Source organism: Camelina sativa, chromosome 9 (assembly GCF_030686135.1).
Source record: "Camelina sativa cultivar CO46 ecotype springtype chromosome 9, ASM3068613v1".
Taxonomy (NCBI): Eukaryota; Viridiplantae; Streptophyta; class Magnoliopsida; order Brassicales; family Brassicaceae; genus Camelina; species Camelina sativa.
Genome location: NC_141888.1, coordinates 15,722,818 through 15,735,814, shown reverse-complemented (window position 1 = coordinate 15,735,814; position 12,997 = coordinate 15,722,818). Strand labels below are relative to the sequence as shown.

General features: G+C 33.4%; 1 protein-coding gene and 1 long non-coding RNA gene across 5 annotated transcripts; both read left to right on the top strand.

Annotated features, from left to right (window-relative positions):
- The first annotated feature begins 1,534 nt into the window (after positions 1-1,534).
- LOC104710914 (uncharacterized) lies at positions 1,535-3,631 on the top strand. Of its 3 annotated transcripts, none has more exons than XR_015567353.1 (5): positions 1,535-1,794; positions 1,924-2,305; positions 2,413-2,470; positions 2,798-2,949; positions 3,330-3,631. It is a non-coding gene; the product is annotated as an uncharacterized LOC104710914 (long non-coding RNA). The 3 variants fall into 3 exon arrangements; XR_755142.3 differs by having other exon boundaries at positions 1,538-1,794; positions 1,929-2,305; positions 2,794-2,949; XR_015567351.1 differs by having other exon boundaries at positions 1,538-1,794; positions 2,794-2,949.
- Positions 3,632-4,493: 862 nt separating this feature from the next.
- LOC104710916 (putative fatty acyl-CoA reductase 4) lies at positions 4,494-8,205 on the top strand. 2 transcript variants are annotated; one of them, XM_010427570.3, is made up of 10 exons: positions 4,494-4,809; positions 5,262-5,365; positions 5,498-5,703; positions 5,853-5,953; positions 6,085-6,277; positions 6,361-6,522; positions 6,606-6,687; positions 7,217-7,486; positions 7,665-7,792; positions 7,899-8,205. In XM_010427570.3, exons 1-10 carry the CDS (start codon positions 4,734-4,736, stop codon positions 8,065-8,067), a joined length of 1,491 nt encoding a protein of 496 aa, XP_010425872.2. In that variant the 5' UTR covers positions 4,494-4,733; the 3' UTR covers positions 8,068-8,205. The 2 variants fall into 2 exon arrangements, with proteins under 2 accessions (XP_010425872.2, XP_010425873.2); XM_010427571.3 differs by having other exon boundaries at positions 4,516-4,809; positions 7,720-7,792; positions 7,899-8,180.
- Positions 8,206-12,997: the final 4,792 nt, after the last annotated feature.

Sequence of the window (12,997 nt, the reverse complement as noted above, 5' to 3'; positions counted from 1 at the left end):
TATATATATTTTGTATAATAATTAAAATTTAACCTGTGAGAATTGTTATAGTATATTACCATATCATATGAACAAAGAGTTTTTTAAATTTGTTTTAAAAATTTTATGAAAATGTAATTAAAGGATATAATTAAGTTCAAAAGAGAATATAAGAATTTAATTTTGGGTGTTAATTATATTTTTGGAAAACTGATGTAAATATTATCAAAAACTAATGACAAATAAAGGAAATAATGTCTGGAGCTCCGTAAGTACGACACGTCAGCATTTTGTGTGAGATTTTTGTGTGAGAATGCTTCTCTTTTAATATACAAGGGATGTTAGTACTCTCTGGTGGCTGAAAAAGGCCCCCGTGGGACAGTTACAAATTGTATCTTACAATCGAACCCAATGTAGGACAGAGGACAGAAGACAGAGGCCAGAGGGGGTTAAAGACGATGGCTAGATAAAGCCATGTAATCGAACACACGTAAGACAGACGGAGCTAAACACACCAATGGGGTTAAAGACGATGGCTAGATAAAATCATCTCATATGATATTTGGATATAATACACACCAATGGGGTTGAATAATATACATGCAAATCACTTAAGATTCAACAGACACGGACTGTGTTTGATTTTTATGGATGAATTACAAAACGTCGTATATTTTTGAGATGATGAAAAACTTTTTTTCCTCGTGTTGTAGCACAAAATACTACCTAACTAGGTTTTAACCCGCGATATACCGCGGGACAGTTTTGATATTATTTAATATATATTAAATAAATTATTCTAAAGTTATTTGTATATAGATTACTCAATTTTTTAAATAAGTGTTTTTAAGTTGTAAGTACCAAATTTTTCAAAAATGTTTATTTCGTAAATGTGTAGTAATATATATTTTTTTAATAATATCAAGTTATAGTTGTTTTTTTTATGAGTTTCAAAATAAAGTGTAAAGTTGAAGTAAAAGTGGCTTTCTAATATATATGACACATTAGTAGTGTGAATGGTAAAATTTTATAGTTTGAATATTTTTATTTTTAGTAATAAACATTGACTTACCTATTTAGTAATGAAGTTGTGTAATACACGGTGTTTTGACGCGGTTTAGACGGTGTTACAACCCTGAAATATATATTTGGTTGTATTTTTTTTTAGGAACCTTAGAAATCCATTTGTCAATGATTATATTCTTTATTCTTTGAAAAAAAATTATCTGGCAAATAGAAAAGTTTTTGGTTTTATATTTTTAATATGAGTGTAACTATATATAATACGATTGCGTTTTGTTTATAATATTATATTCTTTTTAATTTATTTAGATCTATAATCTGAAATAAATTAAAATTTCAATTACTTTGTATTATTATGAGCATAAAGATAATGTATTGTGTAATATTAGTATAGATGAAACATAAACAATGAATTAATGGGCCATAATTTTATTAGTGTTGATCAGTAGAATAGATGGGTTTTATTTGTTTTCCCAAAATTGGCCCATTATCACTCTTAGCCTCTGATTTTGTTATCTGGAGAAAGAGAACAAAAAATCTAGAGTAGTCGATTCGATTTACCGAGAGTGTTTTTTTGATCCAAAAAAATCAAATCAATATCATAGATCGGATTAATCCGATAATCTCTGAGGCAATTTCTTTTCAGTTCGGAATCCCACTAAAAGCTCCATCAGCAGATCTATCCGAAAATCTGTCTTTTTCTAATACTCCGATTACACAAAATTGATCGGAATTATCCGATAGTCTGTACTTTTTTAAATTCTCAGATTTCGACATCGTAGAATAAGTAAGGTAATATATTAATCTTTTAACTCAATTTTCTCCTTCTCCGTCATAGATTCGATGTAGATTCCTCAATTACTAAGTCTATTATGTAAGGATGGATTCCTAATTTACTTATTCTATTATTCTTCGTCATAGATTAGGTGTGGATTCCAAACGTATTGGATCGAATATGGGTCTTCTTTACCAGGTTTGAATCTTTTTTTCAATTTCTAATTTTTGGTTTCTTGTTGTTTAAATCGAATTAATATACTTATTTAGCTTGAATTTTCTTTTTTCCTTTTTTGTTGAGTTGTTCTTAAAAACAGGAAAACAAATAAAATAAGCCTAAAGAAAAGATAAGTATCCAGAACCCCTTTAAATTCTGTCTTTACATCTATTCTGTTGAATTCAAAATTCTAATGTTAACCGTTTTCATTTGACAGGGTTTAATCTCTTCGAATTAGGCGTTCATTGCAATTGCATAAATTGGATTGAAGAAGGACTATGAACATACTGGTGTTTTGAAAGCAAATCAATGGTAAGAAAGCAAACCATTTGTGGCACCGGCTATATATATCATCTTCTTTAAACAAATATAATGTCTACTATGCCTATTTTCTCTGCTAATTTTTGCTTATTCGTTAGGTTAAACTACCTTAATAAATCTGAAGTGGAGCAAAATACAAATCTCTACACAATCATAGTGAGTTATTCTCCTTCTAAGTTTGCATTTAGACCAGCAGTCTCGACGTCTTTGAAAGTAGTCAGAGACAGGTAGTGGTCATCAGACAATGGATCAATCCTGGTGACAATGGTCTGAGCCAGAAAATTCATTTTGTAATGGTGGATTGTTGGTCGAAATTGACCTGCTGCATAAACCAATCCAAAGTGCTGAATATTTTTCCATTCACCAGGCACCATATACTTTTCGAAACGATTCATAAAATCCTTCTTAACAGAAGCATGCATCTTTGTTCCCTGCAAAAATGTGTAGTTATGAGTTGACATTTTCCAATTTGAATTTAGACAGGTAGATGAGGAATGTGTTGCAGTTTAACTTACATGTACATCTGCGAGGACCATGTCAAAGGTCTCTCCAAAAGCGGTGGTGTAAGTTTTCCAAGAGTGAAGGACTCGGACTTGCACTGCCCAAGATGTCTTGTAGGGTTTGACGTCGTTGAGGTAAGCAATTGCTTGGTCCATTTTGCAATACTAAAAGGACCTTGAGGTTTGGTATTTGAGTTTTCGATGCTGGTTGATGTGATGAGATTAGAATGATTATAGAATAGATCAATTTATAGTGAAGTTGTGATAATCGTGAATGGTAAGTAAGAAATCTTTGTATTTAATTTTTTTTTATTTTTTAGATTCAAATTAGGTATGTTCGATCTTGATTTGCGTTTATAAGGAAATAATGTTATTATGAAATTAGTTAACTGAGACCCTGATTATAAGTTGATTGAAGATAGAATAAATTTCAATGATTTGCGTAAATTGATATGAATTAAATCTTAAGCCATTAAAACAATCACTCGATTTGTATATGATTTGTATTTTTTCAGATCAGTAAGGCCCAATCTTCTACTAAAATTGTCAAACCGTGAAGCCCAACATCAATTTAAAATACCAAAGTCAATGGATAGGAGATAATAATCGGGTGGGTATTCGGTAAAAGACGCGGACCCTACCGAAGAAATCAATTAATTTTGTTATTTTAGTCAATTTTGTCCTTTTGAATTTCAATTAAATGTCTCCTTTTGTAATAATTGAGTGGCAATTTGAGTAAATAGATTAGGGATTTTGGACATTCTCCTATTTGTACTTCTCTTTTAATTATAAGAAGATATCTATGAGATTGCTAAAACTGCTTTAAATTCTATCTTTATTGAACCAGCTACTGAACCGGTTTCAGTTTAAATGAAAACCATCTCTTTTGACCCGAACACAAAAATGAATAACAGTTAGGTATATAATGTCATGCTCTGAACTAGAATACATTGAAATACTAACAACGCCAACCTCACAATTCAAGACAGCTACAATCATAGACTTTATAGTTCTACAACATAAAACATTACAGCCAACCAAAAACTAAGAAACATGCATGGATTTTAGACACCATGCATACTAAATTTTTTTTTGGAACGGTCCACAATCTAAATGCTTAAAACTTGTTGTGGGAAACACTAACACGATCCTAACTCTCGTGCACGGTAAAAAAGGTTCGATTCAATTCAGGGATTTTTCTAGTTCTCTTTAATAATTCTAATTGATCGATATCCTTTACGTCCACTTCTCTTTTGGTGTACCAAAATCTAACCATTTTTACTTGTTTTGTTATTTTAACGTATCCTTAATCGTTTACCTTATCTTTCATTGCCATGCATTCTTGGATTCTTGTGGCCCATGTCCAGTTTCATATCATTATTAAAGAAACAGTAGAAAAGCTTAACTACTTCATAAAACTATATAATAGTCATTAGAATATGTGTTAAACACTTTTAAAAATAAATTAAATATAGATCATAAAGGAAATAGATATAGAAAATAGACTAAAGTTCGATGAATCATAATATCAATTAGCTTATACAGAAATTCAGACTTTTATTTTTCTCAATGTTGTAAAAATGCTTTCATATATAATTTCCAAACATTCACATTAAGTGGGGTTTTTAATAATAGTCATTTTTTCCTATTTAAGTTAGGCACGCAATTTGTATATATTTGATTTTCATTTCTCTAAATTTTAATTAAAATAAGAAGTGATTTAAGTATTATATTTTAAAGTAAATGTAGGTAGGTCTCCAAATAGTAGATATGATGGGTTCAACAAAACCGGTCAACATTTACGAGTCTATATAATAATTTGTACCTCAACTCCAAAGGTCTTATGGTCCATAACAATCTATTGTTCTTTCTTTCTTATTAATCGAATAGATAGATATCAGTGTCTTGAGTCTTCATCAATGGAATCCAATTGCGTTCAGTTTCTCCAGAACAAGACCATTCTCGTCACCGGTGTTCCTGGTTTCCTCGCCAAAGGTACTGACTTGGATCCCTTAATTACCATATAATATGTTAAGCATCACAACCAAGATTTTGTGATTCAGTCTAATTTTTGTGTTTAATTTTTTTTTACTGACTATGGTTGGTTCATTACGGCCTTTGAATATTTTTTTGCATGGATGGCAAATATATAAAATTCATTAGTGAACGTAAACCAATATTTCACATATTATTTGCGTTGTATACATATATATTTTTCTTAAATAACTTTAGTTTCGATATTATATTATTCATTTGTTCAATCTTTTTTTTTGTTTTTTGTCGTCCATACAGCAAACGTATAGTTTTGGCTCTTTCTATTTTCATTTGGAATCTATCTAATTATAATTTTAACTAATGTCACTTGTGATGGTGAACCACTTCCCTTCGCCGAAATTAATCATAATTAATGTTTTAAGTTTAATTAATAAATTTTATAATTATTATAGTGTTTGTGGAGAAAATACTGAGGATTCAACCAAACGTGAAGAAGCTTTTCCTTCTTTTGAGAGCAGCAGACAATGAATCGGCCATGCAACGGTTTCGCAGTGAGGTAAAAATAAACATTGTTCATACATATAAAACGAAGTTTAAATAAGCTTTACAGCCAAATTAATTTTATGTAAATTCTATATAATATATTTTTGGAAATATGATCTGAATTACATGATATATAATACAACAGGTTTTGGAGAAAGGTCTGTTTAGAGTGTTGAGGAACAATTTAGGTGATGAAAATCTAAAAGCTTTAGTATCAGATAAAGTCGTCCCTATTCCGGGTGATATTTCGGTTGATAATCTGGGAGTGAAGGACTCTGATCTCTTAAAACGTATGTGGAATGAGATCGACATCGTTGTCAATGTCGCTGCCACGACGAACTTCGATGAAAGGTGTAGAACAAATTGTGCTCGTTAAATCATTCAATTATTATCCTTGAAAAAGACTATACTGAAATCTAACTTTTGTTTTTACGAAAAAATTATAAATTGATTTGTATTTATAGTTTTGTATGATTGAAATCTATAATTTAAAAAAACAGATACGATGTTGGTCTTAGAATCAATACATTTGGACCGCTCAATGTCCTTAACTTTGCCAAGAAGTGTGTTAAAGGACAGTTGCTTCTCCATGTCTCAACGGGTGAGTTCGATAATCTTATTTTTTTTTATAAAAATCATATTATTATGTTGTTTTTTATGTGTTGAGTAGTGACCGTATTTAACGGATCATATAGATATAGTGATAGACCCCTCAAATTTTTATTTTTGTAGCGTATGTGTGCGGAGAGAAGTCTGGACTCTTACAAGAGAAAACATTTCACATGGGAGAGACGTTGAACGGACATGGAAATTTAGTTATCGAAACCGAAATGGAACTAATGAAACAAAAACTGAAAGAACTACAAAAACTAGATTGTCCTGAAGAAGAAATTGCACAAACAATGAAAGATCTTGGAATGTCAAGGTCAGTGTAATAATCATAAACCAGCTTTTGTATATTTTTGAAAGTGTCCATGGATCTAGAATCGAACTGGTCTTAATTACTAGGGCCAAGCTTCATGGATGGCCAAACACATATGTTTTTACCAAATCAATGGGAGAGATGCTTCTTAATTACCATAAAGAAGATCTTCCTGTCGTTATCATCCGTCCCACGATGATCACTAGCACTTTTTCAGAACCATTTCCTGGTTGGATCGAAGGGTTAAGGTAAATATATACCATTTGTAGATTGATCATGTTTAGACTGCATGAATTGGAAAATTCATGATACTCTTATGTCGTATGTGCAGAACCATAGATAGTGTGATTGTAGCATATGGCAAAGGAAGGCTTAAATGTTTTCTTGCAGATCCAAAATCAGTCCTTGATCTTGTAAGTTCAACTTAATTTAGGTTGTGATTGTCTACTTGTCCTCCTAAAACGTCAATTGTGCGTTTGCGTATATATATAGAAAGTTACAATAAATTAAACATTTTGAAACGATAAAACAATTATTTTAATATAAAAAGATATGTTAGGGAGTGTCTGGTTAAACGCTAAATACAAAATTGAAATTTAGTGTTTGTGTTTACAAATTAACAAAATAAAATTACTTCAAAATTCTTCAATTGTATAATTTGGAAAAAGAAGAATACCATAACTTAAATTTCTAGCAATTTCACACGCCAACCACACTTTCAAAGCGGTTTCCATTGGTTGACTAAATGTACCTAAGATCCAGAGTTCAGTGCACCACAGAGTGTGTAAAAGACATAAATTAGCATAGACCATAACATTCTTTTCGAATGGCACATGATATCAATTAGTCAGTTAATACTATCTTTCGGAATACACGCTATTTTTGTCTGTGTTATAATAAGCTATATTAGTCATTGTGGTGCACTGAGAGTAACATTCACAGGTACCTGTGGACATGGTCGCAAATGCAATGGTGAATGCTGCGGCAATACACGCGGGAAAATTAGGCTCGCAGACTGTGTATCATGTTGGCTCGTCGTGTAAGAACCCTATCACATTCGAACAGGTTCACGATCTCGCGGCTCGTTACTTCACCAAAAACCCTCTTGTTGGACTCAATGGTTCACCCATCATAGTCTCCAAAGGTACTATCTTGTCAACCATGGCTCAGTTCAACTTCTACGTGACCCTTCGTTACAAGCTACCTTTGCAGGTACACATCTTTTTGTTTTCTTTCTTAATTTTTAATACTAACACCAAATGGCGAATGCTGAAAGTAAATCAAAAGAGAAAAAAGTAAATCAAAAGAGAAATATTAAAAACAAAAGGAAATTTAAGACTTTAAATTTCTGACAAATTTTTACGCATACTATATTCTCTTCTACTATCAGATGTTGCGATTGATAGATATAATTTATCCATGGTGGAATGGAAACAAATATAAAGACATTGACCGCAAAATTAAGTTGGCGATGCGGTTGGTCGATCTCTACAAACCTTATGTCTTGTTTAAGGGCATGTACGTATCAATTTCAAATTTTTCTTAACTGATTTTTAATGTCTATTACAGTCTTCATTCTTCCAAATATTTGTTCTTATTTTGCCGCTACTTTTTTTGTGTGCAGATTTGACGATTCGAATACTGAGATACTGCGGTTGAAAATAAAAGAGGTTAATAAAGAAATTAATGGTTTGTTCCAATTTGATCCAAAGACTATTGATTGGGAAGATTACATGACGACCATTCATATTCCCGGCCTCATCACCTATGTACTCAAAACAATAAAACGTTAAGACATTAAAATGTTTATTATTTACATTTCTTGGTTATCTATAAATTATTTGAACTGAGTAAAATTGTGTATGGGTTTGAAAACAAAAACAAGGTATGTATTCCCATTACTAAACTACTTTTGATCCATGTTTTAAAAATCTTCGTCTAGCCTTGATTACGCTCCGTAAAATCGCTAGACCCATCCTCTCCGCCTAGATTAGTGATTAATCTCCACCTAGCATCGATTATCCGATTATGCCTGTCTAATTTGATTATAACCTATCTAATCGATTACTTCCCACTTAATTTTGTGTATACTGATTATTTTTCTAGCCAAATATAAATTAAATAGATATATTTTTGTTATTTAGACATTTAAATTAAGAGTTTATGATGTTTTACAATAACTAATGTACAAAATTTTAATAAAAATCTTAAAATTTTCATTTAAAATTACGTTTTTATGTGTTTACCATAATTTTAAAGACAGTACTATAGTTTTATATTTTATTTAATATTTTTTCTTTTAACATAAACAAAATTATACATATATTTAGTACTATATTTTTATTTTATTATTAATTTAATAAAACAATTCTAAAACTAGTCTCCCATTAATTCCCATTTAATCTCCAATTTTTTTCGCTAGGCACTAGGCCCATCCCGACCGTCCGACTAGCGTCTAGCAATTTCTAAAACATGGTTTTTGATCTACTAGTTCTTCTAAATTTATGAATATATACTTTTATTTTTGATCTACTAGTTCTTGTTAAATTTATGAATATATACTTTTAGTTTTGATCTACTAGTTCTTGTTAAATTTATGAATATATATATGTTTTTTTTCAACCATTGGACCACAACAGGCCGACCCATTAGCCTAATCCCTACATTTGTAGGGAGCGGGACTCGATCACTGCTGTGATGGTGCCTTGTATGAATATATACTTTTATACGTCTTTAGTTGCCTTTATCAATTGTTGACTTGTTGTCATATATTTGGCTGAGTTTGCAGTTTGGTAGACGAATTCAGCCTTTTAATTTTCAGGGATACATCGATTAAATTGTCAAACTGATTGGCAGTTTGGTAGACGAATTCAGCCTTTTAATTTTCAGGGATACATCGATTAAATTGTCAAACTGATTGGTTAGCGGTTAGCGTGTAAAGTTCAAACCAAATTTGTGGACTGAACTACCAATCAATGAGTTTTTTTAAATAGTAGTCAGTTGGGAACAAAGATTTGAGTCTTTATTAATCCTATGCATGCATTGCTACAAATTTTATACTCTTCTTTCCTATACATGCATACTGCGTGCATTGCTATTAATCCTATGCATGCATTGCTACAAAGAGTATCAGCACACGAAAATAGACTAAAACTACCCGAAACTGTTTCTATATGTAATTACAATTGTATATTTTAAGCTCTTTTGATATAGTTATAAATAATTAGGTTTGTAGACGTTTATCTCTTACACTTCTTTTTAATTTGGTCATGACAATTTAATGCATTTCTAAAATCAAGGCATCTTCACAATGGACACTTAATTGGAGGTAAATCTATTTCAGTTTTCGACTTTAGATAACAATAAAAAATTGAAACCAAAAATTGTAGTGAAGGCAATCAAACAAAAAAATTTAAAAAATTGGACGTTCATATTGCAAGATCTACGTATTGGATCTGACTAAATCAACTCACAACTCTCTCACTCTCTCTCTCGTTTTGTGTATGCAAAGTAAATTAGAAAAGAAAACACGAGATTTTAACTTGTTTAGCTCCAAATCAGAGTCTATATCTAGCCGGAATTTTTTTCCAGAATTTTTTTCCGGAATTTTATTCCAGAATTCACTAGATCGTGGTAGTTTCTTAACCAAAGCTTATTGAGCTTCTGATTCTGTGTAACGCCCCGACCGCTACCTCTCAGTGGGCCCCATGTCCAATCCCTGTCCATGGGCTCACCTTCTTTAATGGGCCTCACGTCATCTCACTAGGCTCGTGAGCCCATCCATATCTGACGGTCGGTTTGCTAAGTCCGGGAGGCTTTAAAGACTTGTTACCATCCCTATAAATCACCACATGATCTTTTCCTGTGTTTTGTCCTCACTCACACAGTTTCGACAATCACTTCCTGGAGGGTCATCCATCCTGAGACTACTTCAGCTCAAGCACGCTTATCTCTGGAGTTCTCTCAGGACCCTTGACCGAAAAGATAAGTGCACTTTGGTGACATAGGTAGCCAAATCAATTCTTTCAAACCTCTCTGCAAGCCAAGGTGTCACATTCTGTTACGATAACAAATGCGAATATGAAAAAGATTACAAAGAGAGAGAATGAGATATAAGCTCTTACAGCTGCTTTTAGAACTCTTCTTACGTCGTACATGACGCCAACTTCATAGTGCCCGAGTTAATGACTAAAGAATCAAACCCTCTGTATCTCTAGATGTCTCCTCCACACTTAGAATAGCCGCATCATGGACACTTAGTCTTTAATTTTCCACCTTGTCCATTATGCCCTAGACCTAGTTTTGCAACTTGAATTCCATCTCCAGATTATGAGAAAACCCGCTCACCTATCTTTGTACTTTCAAAACTCAATGAACAAACTCTTTCAACTTTATATCTTCCCGAGTAAACCCACTCAGCTTCATATCTTCCTGAGTAAACCCACTCAGCTTCATATCTTCCTAGGTAAACCCACTCAGCTTCATGTCTTTGGAGCCTAAGCTCCATTCATTCTTCTGTGACTCTCAGCAACTCCAAAGCGTCTTGGAACTTGCTGACTGGCAACATCTTTATAAAATTATCAGTCGGATTGTACTTTGTAGCAATCTTGATAACTTTGATTGTACCATTAGTGATCAAGTCCCTAATGAAATAGAACTTAGTAGCTATATGTTACGTCCTCTCATGGAAGACAGTATTCTTCACAAGTGCGATTACACTTTGAGAATCACAATAGATACTTACTCCATCTTGCTTGTATCCAAGTTCTTCCATCAGTCCATTCAGCGACACTGCTTCCTTTCCTGCCTCAGTTAGTAACATAAACTCAGACTCAGTCAAATACAAAGCCACAACCTTCTGTAAACCAAATATCCAACTTACTGCATTACCTCCAACTGTAAACACCATTCCTGACGTGGACCTACTCTTATCCTGATTGTTCGCGTAATCTGAGTCACAATAATCCCTAATAACGAACTCACCTTTGTTTCTGTAATACATCTTCCTCTTTAAAGAGCCTCTTATGTATCTAAGCACCTATTTTACCGCCTGCCAGTGCTCCTTAAGAGGTTTGCTCATTGTGACATCCTCGTTTCACAGACTTGCGGAGAGGTTTAAAAGAATTAATTTGGCCACCTATGTCACAAAGTGCACTTATCTTTTCGGTCAAGCGTCTTGAAAAAACTCCATAATTAAGCGTGTTTGTGCTGGAGTAGGTTTAGGAAGTGATTGTCGGAACTGTGCGAATGAGGACAAAACACAAGAAAATATCATGTGGTGATTTATAAGATCAGTAAACAAGTTTTTTAAGCCTCCTGAACGTAGCAAACCGACTATCGGATATAGATGGACTCACGGGCTTAGTGAGAGGACGTGAGGTCCAGAAAGGTGGATCCATGAACTGGGAGTGGACATGGAGCCCACTAAAAGAGATAGAAGTCGGGGTATTACACTCATAAACCTGTAAACAAGACCTACCAGAGAAGCTAGATCCGGTCTTGTTCCTATCATAGAGTACATTAAGCTCCCGACTGCACTCTGATAGGATACTCCCCTCACAGAATCACTCTGCTTTGTGATTTCTTCCTCTGTAGCTGACTTAAGCTTGAAATAAGTTCCCATTAGTGTATCCACTGAATTACACTATCCATGTGAAAATTTCCTAAACTTTCAGCTAATAACCCTTTTGAGAGATCTTAAGAGTACATTTTTCTCTTTTCCTGGTGATCTCCATTCCTAAGATCTTCTTTGCATCTCCAAAATCTTTCATCTCAAATTATGAGCTCGATAATACCTTAAGCTCACAGACCTGTTTCTTATTTTGAGAATCTATGAGTATGTCGTCTATGTAAATAAGAAGATACACATACTCATCATTGTTGAGTTTCATGAAGCATACACAACTATCATACTCACTACTCCTGTATCCATTCTTCTGCATAAACCCATCAAACATGTTGTTCCATTGTCTCGGAGACTGTTTAAAACCATATAGAGACCTCTTGAGTAGACACACCTTTTTCTGGATACCTCTGATCAACATAACCCTCAGGTTGCGCCATATAAATCACCTCATCCAAGAAACCATGTTAAAAACTGTTTTTACATCCATCTGTTGAAGCTCCATATCAAAATGCACCACCATACTTAGAATAGACCTGACGGAGATATGCTTAACAACTGGTGAAAAGATCTCTTGGTAATCCACTCCTTCCTTCTGTGAATACCCCTTGGCTACCGGCCTCGCATTAAATCTTGGACCTTCACAACCTAGAATACCAGCTTTCCGTTTGTACACCCATTTTCATCCTACAGGCTTGTGTGTTTTTTTTAACTTTTTCCACCAGATCAAATGTCCTGTTTTTCCTCAGAGATTCCATTTCCTCATCTACTGCTTCAACCCATTTATCTTTATCCGGATCCATAATTACTTCTTTATAGCTGCTTCGTTCCGGTTTCAAACCATCTTCTGTGATCAAGTAAGCATAACCAGCCACTTCTTCTAACTCCTCTTCATTAACAGAATAGTCTTGAAATCTTGGTGGTGGATTGATTTGCCTCCTCGGTCTGTCTCTAGCTAATTGATAATCATCAGAATCATGTTCCCCGATTTCTTTTGTTTCCTCTGTATCCATCGGACTTTCAGAACCTTATGACTCAGTAGCTACACCTCGAACATTGTTCATCTTTAAACCGTTCTTATCTGCACAAACAAACACTAG

Bases quoted from the DNA above. Each gene is read 5' to 3' on its own strand.
- LOC104710916 (XM_010427570.3), top strand. From the start codon at position 4,734: ATGGAATCCAATTGCGTTCAGTTTCTCCAGAACAAGACCATTCTCGTC. The intron at 6,278-6,360 runs GTCAGTGTAATA...CTTAATTACTAG, and splicing joins AAAGATCTTGGAATGTCAAG to GGCCAAGCTTCATGGATGGC. The intron at 7,793-7,898 runs GTACGTATCAAT...TTTTGTGTGCAG, and splicing joins TATGTCTTGTTTAAGGGCAT to ATTTGACGATTCGAATACTG.